The following is a 23,538-nucleotide window of genomic DNA, read 5'->3' on the forward strand; positions in this document are numbered from 1 at the left end:
GGCGGGCGGGAGCGGGGCTGGGGCAGCCGCTGCCCCGGGAGCAGGAGTTCAGAAATCCGAAGCGGGATGGCGGGGCGGGAGAGCGGCGGGTGAGGCGTAGGTGGGTTGCGGTGAATGCTTCCGATTTGACTCTTCCCGGGGCAGAGGGTAGCTCGGCCCTGAGCCTCATCCCCGCGGGTCCGTGGGTCTCGTGTGCTTGTCTCTTTGGCTGCCTGTTCGTTCTGCTTTTAACCAGGGCTGTGCGGACTTCCCAGACGTTTCCAAATTGAAAATCATACGTGTGTTGCAGGGCATCTCGCTTAGCAAAGAAGGAGGATCAATACTCCCCGGTTTCATTTTTAAGGATAGATGGGTATTAGTTGGTGCAGTTTTGTTATGCTAGAACAGTTTGGAACATAATGGGAGGTAGCTGCCTTTCTTATAGTAATAATTAGGCAAATCGCCAAAGATCAGAGTGTATAAACTGTGCTATAGCTTGTTTCGTCAGGTGTAATAGCAATATATCTATACATACTCTCTATATGTGCGTACATATATCTATACAGACTTAACCGTTCAAACACATCGGCCTAGAGGTTAACGATTTGGGCTGAAGAAGGCTTTTGCTGAACTACTACTACTGCATATAATAGGAGTTCAGGACTTGGAAGCAATTCAGTCTTGATAGCTTGAAAAAATTATCTTTGGAGTTAATGTTGGTACTTGCTGCCTCAGTGGCAGCCTCCTGTGTCTCATTTGTGGAAATGTTCCACATTTCTGAAGGAAAAATGTGTAACAGTAACTCTGTTTGCAGAATTCCTGAATGCCATGCAGCAAAGTGTGCTCTTTTTAGAAAAACTTCTGTGCAACTCAAGCCTGAGTCTTGTTAAAAGCTGGTGGGCCATACTTGTAGATCACTCAACAGCTTTTGTAATTCACCCTCCCAAATGTCAGCCGTGTGCAGTTGTAGAGGTTAATGGAAAGACGTAGGAACCGCACAGGGGTTACGACTGCTTGGGAGATAAACAGCGAACGCTTAATAGTTAACTTAGCTAGGCTTTCAGCTCTGTGCTGGAGACCAGCAAATTCAGGTTTGGTACAGCAGGGAGCTGGAAACCAAGTTAAAATGGTCTTCGAGGGAGTAATTCCAACTGAGAGTAGTAGTTGCTTTCTTAATTACCCCTTGCTAATTAAATTCAGTAGTACTATCCTGCGTAGCAGTGGAATGCAGTGACTCGCATTTTTGTGTGCTGAGCCAACTTCGTGTGATGTGGTAGCTGAGCTTAAAATAATAGTTAACCACTGAACTTTGCAGCCCCGATGAGGAGAGTAAGCCTGCCGAGCCGTGATTTTCGTGTGTGTATGTATATAAATGTTTAATCTTTTATAGATTTCAATCCAGTAAAAAAGTGGTGACATGTTTGAGACGTTAAATGAAGCCATTTAAACCCCAAGTAGGGAGATGGGATGCCTTTTAATTTTGCCTGGAATTTTGGTAATAAAGATGTAACTTACGTATGATTATTTCTGACTTATGTATTTCATTGCAATTTGAAATGATGTCAGTATTTCTTTAGCGGTTTCTAAGAGGCTATTGCTCATGAAATATTGAGCTAATGACCCGAGCTATTCAATGATGATGAAAGGCCCGATCTAACATTTTATTGAACATGGCATTTATGAAAAATGAAACTGCTCATTTCTATTATATAATCAATAGCACATTAAACCATTTATCATTAATTTGATTAAAGAATGCCATTTTAGACCTATATGTTCCCCTGCCTTCTCAGTCGAGTTTAATTTCGATGTCCGAGAAAGCACAAGGTGGTAAAAAGAAAAAAAGCTAATCTGTAGCTACATTTACTGTCTTGGGGCCAGCAAATTTGGCAGGTCCCCTTTTGCTATATCACTTAGAAACATGAAATAGTACACACATGCAGAGAAAACATTTATTCTAAGCTGTCCTCAAAATTGAATGGATTTCTAGCTTTGGTACACAAATGAATGTGTTTCTTTGATGAAAACCCAGACTCTCCTTACCACAACTTGGAAAAAAGATGTTACTCTAAGAAACAAACCTTTGTTTCCACGGTGAAAGCTTGGAAACTGTGAAAGCTTCAATCACTGAAGAGTGTTAAGAGTAAATGGAATTTGTGTCTTTAAATTCCATTATCGAAAGTCATTTTCTGGATGCCCCCTTCTCGCTTGCCTGCGTTCTATTCCTGTCTATCGTAACCCCTGGCTGTAATAAAAGGGATGACATTTGCTTGAAGGAGGCCAGCAAGTACCCGTCATGTTGTTTCGGTTATTTTACTCTGCATATTTCTCCTGGTGCAGAGAAGTGGCTTCCTGCGCCCTGGGAGTTGAGTCTTGCCTGGACAGTTTTGTAACTGGCCGGTTGGTATCTCTGTGCAGCTGCATGCACTACCTGTGCCTCTCGGGGAAGTTCTGGCTGGTTTTGGCAACTGTGCTTCTAAGCAGGTGTTAACCAGCCGCCAAGGCATAGACGGCTCCTGCAATATAAGGACTGTTGCAGGAGCGAGATAAGACAGGGGAAGTTACCAGGAGTCTCTAGAGTCAAAAAATAATATTGCTGTGAGGTTGTCTCCTGAGAGATGGTAATGGAAGGAGTGGGGTTTTTATTCCATCGATTCTGAGAGCACCATCTGAAATCCCTTTCCACCACGTGTCTTTGGAATGAGGCCAGGTGCCGTCTGAAATTCCAGAGTGGTTGTGGTAAAGAACAGGGCTTTTTGTTTTTTCTTGATGCGTTTAGTGACACGCTGTTCTTCTGGTTACCCATCTGCTGCAGGTGAGTGTGTTTCTGCAGGCAGATGATGTGCCTTCCTTTCGTACAGCACGACAGAGAGCCCTTGCTGTATAGGAAGGGAGGTGCTAGAGAGCATGGCAGTGAAGGGGTGGATGTAAAACTGTAGGTTTACATTTCTTAGCTTTACTACTGTGGAAAGTCAGTGCTTTTGGATGGTTATAGTATCTACTTGAGGGTTTAAGCTGAAATATGAGTAGAATTTGATGTACATCTCTGGATTTAAGTGTTTTTATCCTGAGGTGACTATTTCTTTTGCTTTTCTGCATTTAATTGAGGAGACATTAGTTGTGTAATAACAATAATGTATGAACACAAATTGCTTGGGCGTTTTGTTGGGGTTTTTTTAACCTATCTTTTTATACCTAGGTATACACTGATGAGCTGTTGCTGTCACTTGTTGCACTATAAATAGTGTGGGAAATACTGGTGTGCATAATTGAACATTTTATTAACTTACGTAATGAAACAAAAGTCCATTATTGATTTTGTGTAAGTAAAAGTAGTGTAATACAATAGCTGATGGACTTCTCTTTTAGGGCTGATCTTGAGAATGGTCTTTTTTAAATAGCATTGGTTGTACTTTAATTCATTTTTACTGCTGTTCACAGGCCTCTCAGGAAGAGCTAAAAGCTGCCTACCGCCGACTGTGTATGCTCTACCATCCAGACAAGCACAGAGACCCAGAGCTCAAAACGCAAGCTGAGCGGCTCTTTAACCTTGTTCACCAAGCTTATGAAGGTCAGTGGAAGTCTGAAGTTTGCAGAAACTGTTTTCAGGGGTTGTCTAGAAGGAGGGCTGTGTCTTCGTGCTTTTTGAAAAGTATATATATTATTACAAAGTAATAATTAAATTTGCTGATGCTTAGCGATGCTTTGTTTCCTGATTCTGTCCTATAAATCAGAGGAGCAATGCAGTATAAATTCTTCAATGAACGAAATGTGGAGTCTCTGTCTTATTTCCTGCATGTCATAAATAATCTTTTCACCACTTCCCTTACTTCTGAAAAGACTTTCCCATAAGAGACTGAGGACTGCAAAGCTTCAAACAGAAAGACAATTTCATATTTTACTTTTGAACTGATACATCCTGAGTTTCTGTTCTCTATCAACTGGTTGCAGTCTCCATTGTTTTTCAGCAAGTTCTTCCATATGCTAAGACTGAGACAAGGACAGTAATTTCATCCAAGGATGCCAAAGCCCTTTAAAAATATTCTGAATTAAGCTGACATTTACTTAAATCCTGGTGTCACCATAGGTAATAAGTAGTGTAACTGAGGCACAAGGAAGTGATTTGTTAGAATTAGCTTGCAGCATTTTGCAAGTGTGGTAAGAGGCACCTGGAATGCAAGTGGATTAGAGGCTGGTAGGACTCAGCTGCATTAAAAAAACTGGTGCACCAAATGAGATGCTCTGTCCTGTAGCCTAAAGAGAAACTAAAGCAAAATTGTGAATAAATATTCCTCTATTAAACCTCAAAGATGAGCTAATTTTTTTTTTTTTTTTACTGTCATGTTTTCTGAATGATAAGCATTTGTTTCTTCCAGTTGGACTTGAACATGGGTAGAGTCTTTTACATTGTCCCTAGCTAGGTGTTAGGACATACGGAAGCTTTTGCTGGGGAGAACAGTGAAGGTCTTACATTGACGACATAGGGAATAAAAACTCAGGATGCTTCAATAATTTCATTTTAATGCGGTGAGTAGGTCTTACATTAGAGTCAGCTTTCCCTTTGAATTCTGTGTCTTTGCTTGGCTCTGTGTTGCAATGTATATGTAAACGGTTGTTCGTTTAGTACTAAATGTAAGCATAATACTTTACAAGCAAAAGTTTTGACATCTTGAAAATAAGCCACCCCGCCTCCTGCCTATTTTCTCCCCCTTCTCTTCCATCTCCTAATATCACACAAGAAAAGAGTTATTTTTTCAGAATTTATAAAAAATAGTATCTGCCTGTGACATTTAGCAAGTTCAATAATCTTCAAGTAGTTCAGATCAAACCTCAATTACTAGTATAAGCCTCTTTTTGCCTTAATATACACACCCAGCTCCCTGAAGACTCATCAGTTCCTCCACAGTCAAAAGACATGCATGATGATGATGAAGCTGATCTTGGAACCCTGTGGGAAAAATATGGATGATTTTTTAATTTTTTTGGTTTTCTTAAGGAAGGGTGTGGTATGAGAGATTATGCATTTAAATATGCCTTACATTTTGGAGAGTCTTCTTAATTCTGTGTGCAGTCTTTTTCCAAAGTAACTGTTCTGCAGTCTCCTGGTTTATTTTATTTTCTCCATTGCATTTTGTGACTTTTGGGGAGATTCAGATTCTGCATGCATTTTTGGAATTACCCTGTAGTTGATGTTTGGCAAGGCAGGAACTGCCTCATGGAAATTGCTTTGTTGGTGCTTGGCATGTCCCATATATTTGGACTGGGTGGGAAAAGATCAGTGGACAGGGATGGTAAGGAAGATCGAACAGAGGGAGTGAAGCACCAAAGAGCTTTGAAAGCTAGACAGAGGTGGGTGTCATTCCTGCTCATACAGTTTCCAGGGACTGCTATCGCTGAATGGCTAATAATCCCAATAATGCCATTAATTGTTAGAGGGCTTATGTCACCCTTCAGTCAAAGAAAGCAATATTAAAAAATCCTGCTGCATATTCAGTTAGTCTGCATGTCTCTTTTGTGTTCTTTTCACTTTTTGATTTTAGAAGTAAGGAAAAAGAAAAAGGAATTTGCTGGGGGGAAAAGTGAGTGTGTCCTGTTAATGTAGCATGTGAAAAGGTTAAAGGGAGTTAATGTAAAAATTGGATGCAACTGTAGAACAGCGTGTTTCCAGGATCTGTGCTTGAATTCCAAATAACACTAGTGTGTTGGTCTGAAATTCGAGGAGAAGACCAAAAACTGAGTTCTCTCCTCTTCTGATTTTAACTTGCAGTGCTTAGTGATCCACAGACCAGAGCCATCTATGACATATATGGGAGGAGAGGACTGGAAATGGAAGGATGGGAGGTGAGAGAAATTTAGCACCTTACGGCCAGTGGAACTGACTAAACCCACCTTTATCTGACATTCTTGTTATATCGAGCTGCACTGACACCTTGATGGTAATAAATGCCTGTTTGTTTGAAGGCATCCCTGTTTAGTTATTTCTGCCTCTCTCCATCTCTGCTGAAACACCATGATGGATTTTCAAAGAATACTTGGGTTTTTCACTTGACAAGAGAACAATAAACCTGACATTCAGAGTTCCCTAATAGGATATTACCGTGACAGGCAACATCTTTGTCTGAGAAAAATGCGTCGTTATTGTCCATCTAGTCTCATCTTTTTCATCTGAAACTTTTTTTCCCAGCATCAGCTAGCCTCTGAGTTTGAAATTACTTTTTCTTTCTGGGCTCTTTGGGGTTGTTTGGTTTTGTTTGGTTGGTTTTTATGGGCTTTGAAAGAGAACTTTTCCATTTGTGGCTTTCCTGTTGTTAAGTCCCCTTGCTAGCCTCTGCCGGTCTTAGTTGATTGCACTACGCTGCTTGCTGCAGAATATATTGTATTGGGTCAGGCCAGTGCAGAGGTCAAGTTTGGAGTTAGTAGCAAGACATGGGGAGCAGTGGCAGTGCGTAACAGACGTTTTTGAGCTGCCTGTGGCAGACTTGATCTTATTTTGAAAAGCTGAATCCATACCTAGAGCCATACCTGCTTAAAACCTTCATTTCCTGAGCCATGTAAGGGAAACAGACATGAATCAGTGTAGCCTAAAATCACAAAACTCTCACTTAATCAGTTTACCTCAGGCCAGAAGCTTTCAGTTGTTTTCATTTTTTTTTCTCTAGCCCTAGTACAGAAGTTAATGGATAGCTGTTGGTAACGGTTGTGCTGCAGTATCTTGTACTTGTGGTTTGAAAGCTATTTGCCCTGGTTTTGTCAAGGAAATAGAAATAACAAGACCATTTTCCCTTCTGTCAAAGCATGGGGTTTTCTCTTGTGCCTGCCATTTGATCTGGCCCGAGTGTTTGCTTCCAAACTCTGAGTTCAGAGTTTGCAGGGTGGCTTACAGCAGCAGCAGGGACAGCATGTTAGAGCGTACCAGGTCAGTGGACCTCCGTCCCATCAGCAATGCAATACCCTGAATACCTCTTTCTGGTAATCTTCTGTTTTTAATTTCTTTTTGAGCAGGTTGTGGAAAGGAAGAGAACTCCAGCTGAAATCAGGGAAGAATTTGAGCGTTTGCAGAGAGAGAGGGAAGAAAGAAGACTGCAACAGCGAACTAATCCAAAGGTAGGCAAAGACTTCATCCTAGGGTCAAGGGTGAATCTGTAAATTATTACGAATATGCAGGGTGTGATTAGCCTAGATGAGAGGCTATAGTAAATAGCCCCTTAGGTATCTACACTTAGTGAGTTACTTTTCCTGTTTTGAATATTCAGTTTCTCTGGGCAATGTAGGGAAAACAGCTAATTTTTTTAACAGTAATCCTCTATTGAAAGTTCCTTTTCTTTATTTCGTTGAAACATGTAGGAGCAAAATACCTGTTTCAGCAATTTCAAGAAAACAGACCTAACACTGAAATGTTTATGATTTCTTTCCAAGTATTCCAAATACAATGAAACTCCCTGCAGTTACCTGATGAGTTTCCCTTTGACACTGCTGTAGTGTCGCAACAATGCGGGGAGATATTCAAACGCAGCTTTGAAGCCAATGAAAAATGCAAGGCAGCTACCAAACCAGCTGGGTAGCAGAACTCTTCTGGCTGCAGCACAGTGAGCAAAACCAACCTGAACAGGATTGGGGTCTTGCCAGTTTCACAGTTAGTGCCTGTACTAGGAAAGCTTGATTGCACTCTCAGGATGAGAATCATTGAGTATTCCATTCACATCTCTCAGTCTGTTTGAGCAGCCATAAACTGACACTAAATGACCCACCTCGCAGCTGAATCTTGGCTGTTCAGAGATGATCAAGAATACCGTGTTGAGAATGATGTTCTCATGGTAGCGTTGGGATGGCAGGGAGAGGTGGAAATGACGATCGGCCGCTGCTTCCTCTGTCACCTGCTGCGACTGGAATACTCCAATAGTTTAGAATGCTAACGGCTTTGCTGGCTCTTGACTTGATAAGTATGCTAGGCAAACCCTGGTTTTGTCCGGATTGTCACGGACTGAGGTTTCAAAGCTTGTTGAATCACAAAAATCTTGGTTCTCATGCAGTGAATGACATTATCCAAGGGCTGCATATACACTGGCCAAATGTATTCATACTTTAGTTTACCTGTATCTATATTTTTCTCGGGTTTTTTTGCTTGAACTATCAGAAACCATTTTGTACCTATTTTTTGAAAAGTGTTAGAAATCCGTTTATTCTATGCAGTATGGAAGTGGTCCGTGGTGGGGGAGCCTTAATTTTACTCTGTCTACCCGAAGGTAACCGTACAGATATTTATGTAGACCAATTTTGTTTGTCTTGAAAAAATAAACTGTAATGAGACATCAATTTTTGTTTTATTTGTAAATGCTTCTATCCTTGATGGAAAACTGGGTATCCCCAGAGCTCTCACTGCAGGCTTGCATTCAATGCAGATTCTGCATCCTGAAGCATGGGTGGCTGTACTCTTCTGATGGCTTTGAAAGAGGAGGTCTCCTGTGTTGTTGTGTTCACGCATGGACCTCTAAAGTGTTGCAGCATAACTTGCGTAACCTGAGAAACAAACTACCAGTTGATTAACTACTATTACTGTTGGTTTTGGAGGTTGATGGTATTTTCATGGCCAGCAGTTTAAAATCACAGTGTTTTCTGATTGGACAGAAGAGTACGGTAATGCTTAGGACTGTATCAGAAAAATGTCCATCCGAGAAGACCTGTAATGTTTTGAGATATTCACCTTGGCACAGACTTTGGATCTGTGCTGGTCTTAGCAAAGCAAAGGACTAATACAGATCACCAGGCTGTTGTGGATAGTGCACAGATACTGAGACCTTGTTTGTACTGGAAGGGTAAATAAGCATAAGGTGTTACATGAATAACTGCTGACAACATTACTGCAGGCAGGAAGGGATTCCTGGATGCCACTAAAGGGGCAAGTCGAACTGTCTCTGCTGGAGATGGAGGGTGATTGGGGTCAGAAGGGTATTCTGAGAGAGGGTGATGTTTATCTCCACCTCATGATTCTCTGTGACTTCAGGAATTTGACATTTTGTCTGGGCGCCTCGCTGTGGCTGTGAGCCGTAAAAAGTGGAGCTGCATTGTAAGCCTCAGCCTCTGTGTCCTGTGATAAAATTAGCCATCTGGGTGTTTACAGCAATTGCTGATTGGCAGCCTATAGAAATGTCTCTCCAGGCAGTGTTCCTGTGGAATTAGGTAGCGCAGCTGTGATCATTTCATACACGAACGCAAGTTATTTTAAAATTTCCAACATTTTGTCAGTTCTATAAAACGGTTCCAGCAAAATAAAGCATTTTCACCAGAAATGTTGAGCAATAACCAGATGTAGGCAATTTGGCAGGTTTCGAATTGAGTCTATTATTTGCTTTTAGAGCTTCGTTCCTGCTTTCAAAGATGTGCAGAAGGGTTGAAAAGTTCATTACTTGATTTGAGAAGAACCGCTTCCTGTTAGGAGAAATTAAATCCCATTATTTTCCTGCTGCGGAAGGTCAGCGTCTAAGAGATGCAGGTCCCTCAAGGCTTAGTCTGGCACAGCTTCCATATGTCACCTTCCAGAAGGTAAATCCCTAAGAAAAGAGGCAAGGAGGGAGTATATTCTTCTCTGGCACACCTCTTAATTCCAGCAGTAAAGTCTGTTTCGTATTCGCAGGATGGCAAATAAAGGTGATTTTAAAAGAGGATACCAGGTATCAACTCTGATGGTTCTGTAGCGTTGTTCCCCAGCTTCCCGTCCTGCTGAGCTGGTGTGCTTTGCAGCATGTCGCATGCGTGCACCGCTGACTTCTGAGCAGAGCTTTACAGCTTTTTCCCTGCTGCTCTTTCTTTGGGGAGGGCTTTTTCATTTCCAATGGTCTGAGCAGGTGGCTGATGGGGAGTTGCGAGCAGCAGTGGTCCCCTCTCTATTATCCGGTGGCATAGGGGGTGCTGTCGTTCTCTGGGAATATTTTTAACTTTACCATCTGCTGCTTTTCCTGTGCTTGCCCCCGAGCCAGTTTCCTGGCCAGGATCTATAGACCTCTGAGGGTGACTTCACCTGCTCGGTGGGAGGTGAAATGTCTGCACGGAGTCCACCGCTCACTTCAGCGAAAGGCAGCTGAATAGAAGATCTGCTGAGGAGGCAGGGAGGGAGTGGAGACGCTCCTTTCCTCTGAATGGGTCTTGTGGATTTTCATGGATAGGTTCAGATGTTTACCTTTTTTCGTTGGGAAGGATATTTGCTCTGAAATTCATAGGTGTGAAAAAGGAAATCATAAGATTTTGAGTATGACTGAAAGAAAGGAGGTGCAATGAATTTCAGGAATGTGTGTGGACCTTGATCCATCTTTACAAAGGGTACAAGCATTGCAGTATGAGTAAATGTAGTATAGTAAGGTGTTTTTCAGTGTTTGGGGTTTTTTAGTGCAAATTCTTGAGAAAGATTTACTGCTGCTTATATTCCAGTCTGAGTTGAAAACACACAATTTTCTGTCTTTTTACCATTCAAATTCAGCATGCTTACTACTCAGCATGCTATCCCTTGTTTAAAAATGTTTAACTTGGAATTTAAGGTTGCAGTCTGGCAAAGGTTCTGCGCTGAGTGTGGCGCTCCACATGGAAAGCCTTTCTTTCCATCCTGCCTCTGTTAGGAAAGATCTTGGGTTTTATGCTTCCTTGAGTTGAAGAGCATCAGGGAAAAATTAAAATAGTTCTCTCTTTTGTTAAAATAAACGCTCACCTGTATCGAGACATGTTCGGGTGGCCACTCTGGAGTGCATTTGCTGGAATTTCATTGAGTGGAGTTGGCACTTTCTGTTTCTCTTGGGCTGTTGTACTCCGTGTCTTTCCAGAGGGCTGGAGAGCAGCACAGGGCTGCGCTGCTTCCTAGGCAGTTGGCGGTTTTGCCTTGCTTCGCTCTTAATTTGGCCTCGTTTCAAGGCACAGCACAGCGTAGGAGTGGGCTGAAACTGAAGACGCTGTAGCGTCTGGAGAGCAGATCCCTTGAAGGTGACTTTGCAGATGGTTCCTGAAAAGTAGTCTTCTGCATAAAGGGCAGGAGCTCGTCCTTGGTGCTGCCACAAACAGAACGATGAGCGTAATTGCTTTGAAATTCACCAGCCTGCCAAGAGTAATCTGTAAACAGTTGGGGCACAGCCCCTGTTCCAGAGTTCTCCTGGAAATAATCACACCTTCCTGTGTTAAAATATTTATCCAATTTTTTGCTGTGCAAGGAATCAGAAAATAAACGTGGAGAAGAGGTCGGGAATCTCCACAGCAAATAAATAGTTGGGAGCCAAACCAGAAAGAAGTTTTGAGTCCTGTCAGACTCTGCAATTCTTCTTATATTTATGGTTCAGCATTTGATTAGAGTGGAGTGAGCAAGGAAAAATGCTCACTCAGGTTGAAATAAGAATTTATTCCATCCACACTTGGACTGTGTGTGAGTGGGTTTTGTACCTACGCAGCTATTGAGTTTCTTTATACAAATTGCTTGGGGTTCGTTCTGTGCTTCTGCACAGAGGGTTGGTTTTTTTATTGCAACTGGTACATTTTATATGAGGTGGAATGCTGTTTAATAGGTCTATAGGGAAGGTTTCCAAAGCCTCTTGAAGTTATATGACCCAGACAAGGATCTAATCATGCCCTTTTCAAATAAACCCACTCTTGCAGTTAGTCTGAGTGAGCACAGCAGCAGGTAGCCAGACTATTTAGCTGTGGCCTAGTTTTTTGTAGGAATAAGCTTTCTTTCGTCTGAGAAAGGAAGTATTTACCACTTCCTAAAAGTCTCCCTTTGTCAAGCTTTTCTTCTGATTACAAGATATAAACTAGGAAAAAGAAAACTAAATTTTTGACTAACGAGGTCAATTGCAAGTGAATGTTGGCAGCTCTAAATTGTTTCAGATAACTCAAAGAAGAAAGCATTTAGAGGATTTCTGGCCAAGTTCCATGGAAGAAAATCAATTTCTAAAATATATTATTTCAACTTTAAAATACTGACAGAGCAGAGTCAGTTGTGGGGGAAGAAGAAACCTGCTGTGTGAAAGTGTTCTACCTACTTCTGTAATGTGTCACAATAGGACTACCTACTAGTATTACAAGTTGCAATCCTGCTGACAAATTGTCTTTTATCAAGTTTATTTATGATTTATATTGCTGTTTTAGAATATTGTGATCATTAATTTTTGTTTGTCTTGAATGTGTAAGAAATGCATTTTAAAGTGGAAAAGGTAATAGCAGAACAAGAAAAAAAACGCAAAAAAAATTAAACATGTACAAGGACTGTTTAGCCATTTGGCCTCTATATGTTGGATGTTTGTTAATGCTAAGTACTTGTTTCACTTGTCATTCCTTAGGGAACAATTAGTGTTGGAATAGATGCCACTGACCTCTTTGATCGTTACGACGAAGAATACGAAGATGTGCCTGGGAGCAGCTTTCCCCAGATTGAGATAAACAAAATGCACATATCCCAGTCCATTGAGGTAAGGAGGGCAGACACTGCTGCTGGTGTGGAGCAGGGCCTGAGCTAATGAGGCACTACCGTGCAAAGCAACGGGAAATGAAACACTGCTCAGGGGGTTCTCATCTTGATTTATGGAAGGATGCGATTACCAGTCTGGGTGGGAAGAGGAAGGTCAGTTCCAGCAGGACTGCGTGTTGACTGTACAGCGTGCATTTGCGTGACTCGTTTGTAGGCTACAGCGCTCCTGCCTCCTAGCACAGAGGCTCAGTCATGATTGAAAACAGGTATCTACTTCTCACTGAACATGGAGTGTTTAGTGTATGAAAATGAATGGTGCCCAGTTTTGAGGATGTGGGGTAAGGAAAAGAAAGGGGAGCGTTTCCTCTGTTCCAGAGAGGTGACGAAATTTAGTCTGCTAGTGACATTAGAAGGGTTTGCAGCTCAGGGTCAGGACTTTAAGGTGGTACATTAAAGGTGTCACAGATGTCTGGTACTGTAAGAATTATCTCACTTTTTGCCGTACTTGATCTTTGACTACAAAATTTAGAGCAAGTGTGGCCATGTCTGGTTTAAAGACCTGGGCTCAGTGGATGACAAGGAGTCACTGGAGAGTTACCTTTTTCTCTGCGCTTACACTCACGGCGGTCGTGATTATGTCCTTGCAGAATAAGCACTAAATGTGTGAATTGGGATCAGACTAATTGGTAACAATATATTCATTTTTCAGGCACCGCTGACTGCCACGGACACAGCAATACTGTCTGGTAACCTTTCCACCCAGAATGGGAATGGAGGTGGATCGATTAATGTTGCTCTGAGACGAGTGACATCTGCCAAGGGATGGGGAGAGGTAAGAGTACTAAGTGTTATGCATTTTTATATCCAGTCTGTTTCAGGCTGCTTGGATTAGTTACCTAGTGTTTATTTTCTTTAGGGAACTTTAGTTCTGTTTTATCTCTCATTTTCTATGTTCTGTAGAATGTAGAAAAAGGAATTCTCAAAGGAATTTGAGAAAAAGGGACGGCCAAACTTTGTTTTTTCTTAATTTTTTCCCCTTTCCATTTGTCCACGCATTTTTGGAGTTCACTTGTGCTGACAGAATTGTTACCTGTTGTCTCCAGCCTTCCTAATTTCACTGTCTGAAGGTTCTCAGGTGCCTTCCGGTGCTGTGAGCATGCACCTTAGGGCAGCATGATAGTTTGCCTTCACTTCAAAAACTGCTTGGCTCACAAGGGAAGAAGTTATGGGGGAAAACAGTTTGACTCCCAGGAAGATCTGATCTAAGGAGCTGGAAGGTCCCACGCTACCACCTGCAAGCTGTGCCTCGCTAGACCGGTGGCTTTGTTTGAGATGCTCATGGCATCGCTGCTACGGCTGGCAGGCAGCTTGCTTTCTGCACCTTCCTTTTTGCACACTGGCTTCTGCTAACCTGTTTCCTCAGCTTGTGAGAAATGGGATTTTTCCCTCTTGTTTGAGAATTCATAGACTGGAGGCATTTGATTTGCATTAGGATTTCATAATATTGGTAATACAGGAGCTTGTGGATATTGTCGTGAGTCAGTTGACTAAAAAAGTCTTAAAAAAAACCCGTGCAATAAACTTACTTGGGAGATGCAGATGTAGTAGGAACTGCTTTTGCAGGTTTTGTCATGAAAAGTGTCAGGTCTAAGAACTGCTTCCGTTAGTGAGACTGAACAGCATCAAATAAACATTGAATAGCAGCCCTGGAAGTCACCCAGACTAGTGGGTGAAGCAGCAGGTGTGTTTTGCAGATGCTGAGACGGTGCAGCAGCAGAAGTGCTGACAACATTACTATGAGGCTGTCCTGTGAAGGACTCTTACCCTCAGAGGGCAGCAGCCAGGCCTTGCTGTTTGCTGTTGTGAGGCTGCAATGGAGGCGTTTTCTCCATTTTCACTGGAGCAACCAGAACAGGTGCTAGTAGTAGTAGCTTGTAGCACTATGGAACTGGCTTTGTTTTACTCATGAGGACCCTACTCAGTCAGACACCTCTTATTCTGAATGCAAAGCTAGCAGAAAAGAATGGATGCTGAAATACATGGTCAATGTTACTCACGTGTAAAATGTCTGTGACGTAAATGACACTTGTGAAGTACTTGGTCACTGTTGTAAAAGATGTTTTCTTCTAACAATTTGGCATTATGCATTTCAACAGTTGGAGTTTGGAGCAGGAGACCTTCAGGGACCTCTCTTCGGTCTGAAGATATTCCGTAATCTTACACCAAGATGGTAAATATTAGAAAAATGGTCTAATGGTTAATATTCCACGCTAAGGAACTAAATGGGTTGAATTCTTTTCCATGTTGATTCTGGATTTGTTTTCTGTTCTACAATATATGGTATTTCTTCTTCAGACTTAAGGTTGTGCTTTAGTATTGATCAAAATGCTTGTACTCTTTTTGTGTGTTGCTGTCCTCCGTTTTGATACCTCCAGTTTAAGGAAGGTCTGTGTTCCACATCCTTAGATTTTGTACTTGATCTTGTCATGAATTCGTGATACCTGAGGCATGGTCTCACAATCAGAGCCACAGAAGTTTGCTCTGGGAGCAGAACAAAAAAATTGGGGAGCTCTTCTGGGGCTTCCATGTGTGAGCTGAAGTTTCTGACAGGAATAGAGGAGATGATATGTCATATTTTTAGGGAAATGATGCCAAATTTGCCACTAGTGTGGTGTCTGTTTACAAATGAACAGAGGTCTCAAGTTGCAAAGGAGGGTACAAGGTAAGGGCTGTGATTGTAGACATATGCTAGAGTGCTAGAGCATCGTAGGTACCAGTGTAGACTTCCTTCTTTTTATATTTTCTAATTTAGTAATGCCATTCCTCAGAGCTTGTACAGGGATCTTGTTCTGCGTAGAGTCCTTTATTGCTGGTTTTTGGAGCTGATGCTTGAGGATTATTAAATAGCAGGACTGCTATCTTCTAGCAGCCAAGTGTCCTGCCTTTACAGAAGAGCAGGACTTTTATCTGCCTAGGGCGAGAAGGGTAAAGGCTGAAAGGTAGCCTGCTGTGTTGCGGCACAGACCAATAAATTAGGGCATGAGCTCGCTCTTCTGGGTGGTGCTGTGGTCAGTACGGTCTAAATTAGTTTTGAGTTTTTCCTGAAACCCTCGGGCATTGTGCTCTTTGCAGGATATTCTCTGCATATTCAGCAAGGCTCTTGGGCAAGAAGGAATTTGAGGCCATCTGGGAGCCTGTGTTTTATCACTGATGGGGCTTTCCTTATTTCTCCTAGTTTCATCACTACAAACTGTGCCCTGCAGTTTTCGTCGCGTGGGATCCGCCCAGGCCTCACCACGGTTCTAGCCCGCAACCTCGACAAGAACACAATGGGGTACTTACAGTGGCGGTGGGGCATCCAGTCAGCCATGAACACTAGTATTGTCCGGGATACAAAGACCAGCCATTTCACCGTGGCGTTACAGGTGAGAGTCCTGTTGCTGTACACAGGGGACAGCGATACCACCCTGTGGGAGAAAAGTGCCTCAGCTTTTCTGCTCTAGCAGTATTTTCGCATGGGACTAGAGGATAACGGAGCAGTTGGTACTGTCTTGTATGAATATGTAACATAGGTAACCAGCTGCATTTGGCAGAACGCAACACTTTGCACCCAACATCGTCATCTCTAATGTGGATCAGCTCAGATTAGGGTCAGGATGCACAACACAGACTGCAGAGGTTGCAGGGTGTGGCGTGTAAGTGGCAAGCATTGCTATGTTTTCTGTGCTACTTAAAGGATAAGAAAGGAAATTTGAGGGAGCATTCAGTGGTGGCAGAGGGTATGTTTTCATACATTTGTGCCTCTTGTATTTCAGCTGGGAATCCCCCATTCTTTCATGATGGTCAGTTATCAGCATAAGTTTCAGGATGAGGATCAAACACGAGTGAAAGGCTCTCTCAAGTAAGTGTGCAAGAGGAAATTCACATTGCTCGCAGCCTGAAGAATCTGTCCTGTCCTGCTGTTGTAGGCCTCCAAGTTCCACACAAATCAAATGCTTCTGTGGTCTTTGGGAATCTGCTCTTCATTAATTAAATCTGGTAAATGCTGAAGTGAATGTCTTGAAGGCTTAGCTCTGTGTGCCTCTTCGGATAAGTGGAACTTAAAATATTTGTGTGTGGTATCTCTATATCATCACCAATAAGAAAGCCAGAAGTTCTTGTAGTCTGTTTACTACTTTACAAGCTGAAAAGGCTAATTTCATCTTGTAGATACACCGTGAACCTTCCAGTAGCCAACATTTGCTGCAGAGAGGTGTATTTCCATGCTTTACTTGTTGGGAAATTACAGGATTCAGTAAAGAGAAATTCAGGAGTCTTCTCTGTCTTAGCAGTTTTTGGTTCTCTCGTTCTAGGGCGGGTTTCTTTGGGACCATAGTGGAGTACGGAGCAGAGAGGAAGATTTCCAGACACAGCATTTTAGGAGCCACCGTCAGTGTTGGTGTTCCCCAAGGAGTGTCTTTGAAAATCAAGTCAGTTCAAGATTACAACTCTAGATTTCAGAGGCTGACCATAACCTGCATAATTCTATTTCCAGTATTCAGGTGGGAAGGTCCCAGTCTTAGGGTAATACAGGTATATTGATATATCACTATGAAAGGTTGCAGCTGCCCTCACCTCTAATATAAGTGGTGCCCATCGGAAGCAATGTGTGCCTTCTGCTGGTGTTACGCTGAGCCTGAGCCACCTCTTTCAGGACTAGTGTGTGTGCGTGCATCAAAATATTCTGAAAATACAGCTTAAAGTAAGGTTTGGAGCATTATGGTAAGTGGATGGAAGATTTCTGAAAATATTATCGATAGAAATGTATTTAATTGCATTCCATTTTTAAAACACTGTACACAAGTATATACTTGAATTAGTGAATTATCATTAACTAATCTAGGTGATTATACTATTAATAAGATGCAGTTCACAAAGAGGGGCGGAACTCCCTTAAGGGTTCCTATACTGTAGTGCATTTTTAATTGGTGCCAGCAGAGGGCGAGCCAGGACGCAAAAACTGTAAAGAAGCCCTCTGTCCCAAGAAAACCAAAGTTTTCTAAAATAAATATTATTGTAAGTGTCAGAAAAATATTAATGTACTCCTCCCCTGAAGGCAAATGCTGGTGTTGTGCACATAGACCTTTTCTCTAGGCGTTTTCTTTTCTTTTTATGATGATGGTAGTCCCTTTCCCTGGTGAAATTAATGACCCTGCTGCTAAGTGTACTTAATCAAGCACATTAAACTCTGCATTTCCTCTTACCTGTCACTCTGTTCTTTTTTGCTCCAGGTTGAATAGGGCTAGCCAGACCTACTTCTTCCCTGTCCACCTAACAGATCAGCTGCTTCCCAGTGCTGTATTCTATGCCACCGTGGGACCTCTAGTTATCTACTTCGCCATGCATAGGCTAATCATCAAACCCTACCTCAGGGCACAAAAGGAGAGGTAAGCTCGCAAGACTGTGTTTTAAATTCAGAGCTGGGAAGTCCCATGCAAGTGCTTCTGGGAGCCTGGTGCAAAGGCTGGAATATCCAGCTGAGGCACTGTGGTTCACTATATCATCAATACTACTGAGTTCTGGAAGCCTACAAAAATAGCTTGAAAGGTGGGCAAGAACCTTAAAACTGAGCTCATTTGTGTCAGGTTGTGGGCCAATTGTAATTGGGGTGGGTAAGTAGACATCTGCCACTTTGTGGCTGCATCCCATCCACTGTGTAGACCTGATGTGATGTTGACTTCCTTACGCCAGAGAGCTGGAGAAGCAAAGGGAGAATACAGCCAGCGACATCCTTCAGAAGAAGCAGGAGGCTGAAGCTGCGGTGAGTTTTTCCTGTAACTAATCTTTCTTGGTTAAAGGAAGCTCTTTTCACTCCGGGCTTTTCCCTTTTGGACGCAGTGTCTGACAGGGCTTGACTTTTGCTCTGCCCCTTGTGTTGTGACAGGTTCGGTTAATGCAAGAGTCTGTCCGGAGGATAATTGAAGCGGAGGAAGCCAGAATGGGTAAAGATTACAACACCATTTACTTGTTCCATAAATTTGGAGAGAGGAGGGAACAATACAAAGGCTGGGTGGTACAGGGGGGAGAAATGCAAGGTACTCTTTCTTCATTTCCACTCCTAATGAAGCACAGCATAATTGCTGTTGTGCACGTAATGGGGAAGTTCTGTTACGCTTTGGCTTACGGTGCCTGAGTGTAGTAGGGATCCACTGAACATTCTGTTGGGACAAGCTGTGAGGTGGGTCAACAGGCTGAAGACAGTAGTCTGGATTCACTTCTCCACAAGAGAGAGGTGTGTGTATAAATACGTGCAAAAGTTATAGTCTGAAGTTTAGGTTTCACTGGTCTCTAACTTACACAGTTTGCTCCTGGATCATAACAGAAATCTGATTTCTGATGTGCTAGCAATTTCCAAGCAAATGTTTCAAAGTGAACTGACATCCACTTGGATTGCCATGTCAGCGTGGCGTTGAAGTCACGTCATTCTGTCCTAGTGCTGAAGATTGCTAACAAACACGCAAGTAGAAATGTTCTTCTGTCTTGAGAAGCATGGGTCCAGGCAAGGAGAGTTTAAATGTCATTGAAAGCAAAAGAAAATGCTGGGATGGTCTTTTCATCAGTGTCTGCCTAGCTGTCAGTGGGAAGCCTTTCATCACATCTCTGATTTCATGTGAAATGCAGGTTTGATTGTAGTCAACGCCTGGTATGGGAAGTTTGTTAATGACAACAGCAGGAAGAATGAGAAGGTGAAAGTAATAGATGTGACTGTGCCCCTGCAGTGCTTGGTGAAAGACTCTAAACTCATCCTTACAGAGGCATCCAAGGTACGTAGCTGTTCTGTCAAAGCCCAGACTCAAGGGCTCCAATGTGTGACTCAGAGTTTCAACTGAACCGTATGCTGTCCTGCCAGGGGATTTCTCCAGTGTGCTTGAAGCTAGTGACTCTAGATCAATTTACAGTGTTATGAATGTCCAGGAACTTCTGTTTCTCTGGGCATTTCCAGTGCCAAACAAAACAGCATCTCCATATCTGCAGCGTGGGACAGTGTCTGTTACAGACTCTGGGGCTGTACACCAGAAACTTCCCAAACCCCTGATTTTCTCTTTTCTGCCATTAGAACTTGTGGAGGCGATTCCTTAGCTTGTTGTCTCATCTCATTGGCAACAAAACTCCCTTTTTTTAATGACACCTCACTCTGGCAGTAATAAATGGTTTGGGTCGGTTGAAGAGCTGTGAAAGTCCACTCCCTGATGCTCAGTCTGTCCTTCTCTGGTTCAAGGCTGGGCTGCCAGGTTTCTACGACCCCTGTGTGGGTGAGGAGAAAAGTCTGAAAGTGCTTTATCAGTTCCGAGGAGTTCTGCACCAAGTGATGTCAGCTGACAATGAGGCCCTTAGGATACCAAAGCAATGTAAGTAGCAAGGACCACCCTGCTTCTTCCTTCAGGAACCAGTAAAGGACTGCTTCAGCTCTGTGTGGCAAAGTGCACAGAACTGGGGTTCTGGGGTTCAGAACTGGGGTTACTGAAATGGGCTGACCATGATAGACCTCTGGAGTATGACCTAAAAGAGCTCAGCAGCACCACTGCAGCTGTTTTTACCAACTAACCTTATATATCTAACTGGAATTAGAAGCAGAGGCATCCTGCAGCTGCCAGTGTCCCTGCCAGGCAATTCACAACATCAGATTGCCCTTTGAGGACTGAATTGAATGTATGAAGGCAAGTTGGAGGCCTGAGCCAGATTTCTTCCTCATCCCCATTTATCTATCTGCCAAAATATTTTCCCTGCCCGAACAATTTTGTGAAACTGGTATCTGCTAGTGACAACATTTACCGGTACCCCTGTAGTTCTGGGGAGTTGGCTAAAGGGCACAAACCTCGTGTTTACTCTAGACCAGCTCCCTAGCCCAATTTAAGAAGCACAAGAAGCACATCCAACTTACAAAGCTTCCATAAGTACGTTGGAGGTGTATATGAATCGTGTTTAATTAGCAGCCAGAAATGTTGCGGTCTGTCCCTGGTACGGTGGCAAGTTCAAGCTAGGACGTGTCTTGTCCAACAGAAATGGCATGTGTCTATTTAATTGTTCTTATTCTTATCCGACAGCTCACAGAATCGATGCAGATGGCTAATGTGGTGAGAGCGTGCGTGTCCATTACAGTACCTGGGTCAACGGAAACTACAAAACCTTCCCCCGGATGCTACAAGTTTGAACAGAGACATTTTTATTTTTACTATCCATGTAGCAGGTGGTGTCCTACCAGTTATGTTAGGAGGCAAAATGAGAGAACCTGCTTCTACAGGTGGCTCCAAGGCAATACTTCTCTGAATTGTGGCTGAGTAACCAATAAAGCAACGTGACTCTGAATGCGCAGTGCTTTCTGCTGAGGTTGTGCGAGCGGGCACTGAGCACCACCCGTCACGCAGCCAAGTCTTTCCTGCTGTGATTTGGCCACGGTTTGTTTGTGCGGTCTCACGTCTATCTTCTTGCACTGAGCAGGGAAGAAGACCTGTTGTTCTCCCTTCTCCACATACTTCCTGGGGTAGGTAACATACCTTTTTCTAGTCCTGAGGGGAAGTTAAGTTCTCTGGCCACCTCCTGGAAGGCCTCTGTGTAAATCCTTTTGTTGGAAAGAGGACAGAGATTGTTTTCCATCTCAAATGTGTATTTGAAATGTACTTGTTAAGAACAAGTATGTTTGGAATGGAGTTCTTTGCCTTTTGTAGTAACATGGACCTCTTCAGTGTGAATCCATCCAGCTGCTAATTTCAAACACTGCTATTGCAGACAAGGACATGGGGTATAATAGTCTTATTAATTCTTCTGCCACCTAGAACCATGTACTATCAAGGCTTTCCAGAAAAGAGGAAAGCAACTGGGGGAGAAGGACAGCAATTCATTTCGCTTGACTCCGATGCTGGAACTCTCTCTTCCCATCTAATTTATTTCTAGGAAAAAGAGGAACATAGGTTATACAAGTAAACCAGACCAAAGTGAGGAGAGATGCCAAATGGGCAAAGAGCTGAAAACGTAAAATTCAGCTGGCCTTTCTAAAAAGCATCAGTTATGACATCAATCCATTGGATTAATCTTGCATAGAAGCCACGCCAGTGATTTTCCAGCAAAAAGGGCAGTCGTGTTCTAGTGACACAGCAGATGGAAACGGCAGCCTTATGGTATCTACCACACACTGCATACATCAACACTACTGAGGCTTTTTCATAGAGAAAAGGAATAATCGTGGCTGTTTCTCAGTCACAGTTCTGCTCTTGGTGAGTCCTAGAATAGCCTTCGTTGCTTACATGTGAGACAGAGGGGAGAAGAAAAACGTATCTTGGCAGTGCATTGTTGCTCTTGGCAGTCCTGAGACGTACCTGGACCCTTTTTCTGTGCAACGGTGGTTCTCTTTGCTCAAGTCATTGTAACAGGAGAATTAGATTTCCAAAAGCAGACATATTTGAGCCAGTCTGAAAGAGATGCCCCCCACCCCATACAGGTTCATACAATGAAGGGGTGTTCACTTGTTTTTATTAAAACCTAAACAAAACTCTTCAGTTGTGACCAGCTCCTGGTGCAGGATTTTATTTCACTTACTACCAGTGTTCTGTTGATCTGAAATTAAATGTAAAATGTGCAATAAATTATATTCAGCCGAAAAGTAGCCCATGTTCCACTTGCATCTGTAGGACACTCTTGAAAATAAACTCTGGAAAAGCAAGGGTTGCAAGTTTTGTAAATGTAGCTGCACCCTCCGTCACATCCTGCTTATTGACCTCTGTTGATCGGTTGTCTCTGTAACTAGTTGAACTGGGCAGAAATCTCCACCAGAAATTCCGTTGTCGTGTCTTGTCACTGCGTGAAGTGCATGGTCAAGAGTGAGAGCCAGCCTGTAGTGACTGGGATGTGGCAAAATATTCGCAAGGAGGAGTACTGAGAATTAAGTTTTGTGTAAGCAAGTGCAAAATAGTGACAATGCATTTACTGCTAATTACAAAGAACCTTAGCATAGCCCTGTATCTAGTTTGCAGTGACACTGAGGAGTGTTTACACAAAAAAGTTTACACAGTAACACAATTTTCCTCCTTTCTGACAGCTTCCTGAGATACAGTTTCTGCTGTCATGCAAGTGTTTGTCTACATTAAAATGGAGAGAAATAGCGATGTGATTCTAAAAACTGCTTCAGTACTTCAAGAGGTCCTGGGGTATTTCTACACTTGAAAAATAAAGTTTCTGAGGGGCAGAGCGCATTGGTCCTACTCCAGCAGCTAAAACCTCTAAAACAGGGTAGCATCTTTGGGTGCAAACTTCAAAATGCATTAGAAACATGAGGTGGCGTATCCATCTCTAATTGACCCAGCAAATGCTTAAGATACCTTAATGAGGATCCAGGAACACACACTAGTCTTTTCAGCCAGAGCTTTTAAACTGTAAATTCTTGAGGTGGAGATTCAGGTTTAGGATTTACTTTATGGCATCTTCCCTCATCTTCCTGTACATGCTCTCCTCTTTGACAGACATGCCCCAGGGTGGCTCAGCCGGTGAAAGGCTACAAGGAGCCAGAGCTCCAGGCACTGGTTCTGCTGTAAAAACCATCTAAACCTCCTCCCGTGCAACTCAACCAGTGTGTTCGTACCTCCAAGCCAGGGCTTGGAGTCAGGCAAGTGCTTTCCTCTTAACCACAGCTGTGTTCTCATCAGAGAGCTGACTCAGTTCTCCTGCCTTCCCCCAGCACCTTGGAATTGTCTTTCTGTCTAATTGCAAAGAAGTTTGTGCAAGGCACAGATGAACCGTAACTTTGTACTTTGAACATCTGAATTTGCGACTCTTGTTAAAGTAAAATCCCTCACGATTAATACTGACACAGGCCTTGCCCTGTTCCCTGGCTAAACATCATAAAAAGTATATAGCTTGGTTTTTGCTGCCAGATTAGCCCACCAAGCATTCAGACCCTTGCTCTTCCCCTCCTTTCAAGTACTGCGAGTGCCCTTTCCCATCCATGAGGCTGCTGCGGTAGGTTCTTCTCTGTGAGCTCCTTTTTTGCTTCCCTGCAGTGTTTGTCATCAAGCGATGCTGAATTGTGTCCACAGGGTGGAGTCTGCTGCCTGTCCTGTCCTGTTTGTCCCCTCCCTTGGTGCCAGGTA

The 23,538-nt window shown here is 42.9% G+C and overlaps 1 protein-coding gene across 5 annotated transcripts; it reads left to right on the forward strand.

The window, feature by feature from the left end:
* The first annotated feature begins 79 nt into the window (after positions 1-79).
* DNAJC11 (DnaJ (Hsp40) homolog, subfamily C, member 11) lies at positions 80-20,651 on the forward strand. Of its 5 annotated transcripts, none has more exons than XM_010565348.1 (16): positions 80-100; positions 3,421-3,550; positions 5,747-5,820; positions 6,982-7,083; positions 12,291-12,419; positions 13,128-13,250; positions 14,575-14,648; positions 15,654-15,843; positions 16,234-16,319; positions 16,771-16,887; positions 17,689-17,844; positions 18,149-18,218; positions 18,342-18,399; positions 19,079-19,221; positions 19,677-19,806; positions 20,503-20,651. In XM_010565348.1, the coding sequence occupies exons 2-16, from the start codon at positions 3,463-3,465 to the stop codon at positions 20,526-20,528; spliced, it is 1,566 nt and encodes a 521-aa protein (XP_010563650.1). In that variant the 5' UTR covers positions 80-100; positions 3,421-3,462; the 3' UTR covers positions 20,529-20,651. The 5 variants fall into 5 exon arrangements, with proteins under 5 accessions (XP_010563650.1, XP_010563649.1, XP_010563653.1 ...); XM_010565347.1 differs by lacking the exon at positions 80-100 and adding an exon at positions 945-965; XM_010565351.1 differs by lacking the exons at positions 80-100; positions 19,677-19,806; positions 20,503-20,651 and adding an exon at positions 945-965 and having other exon boundaries at positions 18,803-19,171.
* Positions 20,652-23,538: the final 2,887 nt, after the last annotated feature.

The sequence above is a fragment of the Haliaeetus leucocephalus genome, unplaced genomic scaffold (assembly GCF_000737465.1).
Source record: "Haliaeetus leucocephalus isolate CR32 unplaced genomic scaffold, Haliaeetus_leucocephalus-4.0 Scaffold190, whole genome shotgun sequence".
Taxonomy (NCBI): Eukaryota; Metazoa; Chordata; class Aves; order Accipitriformes; family Accipitridae; genus Haliaeetus; species Haliaeetus leucocephalus.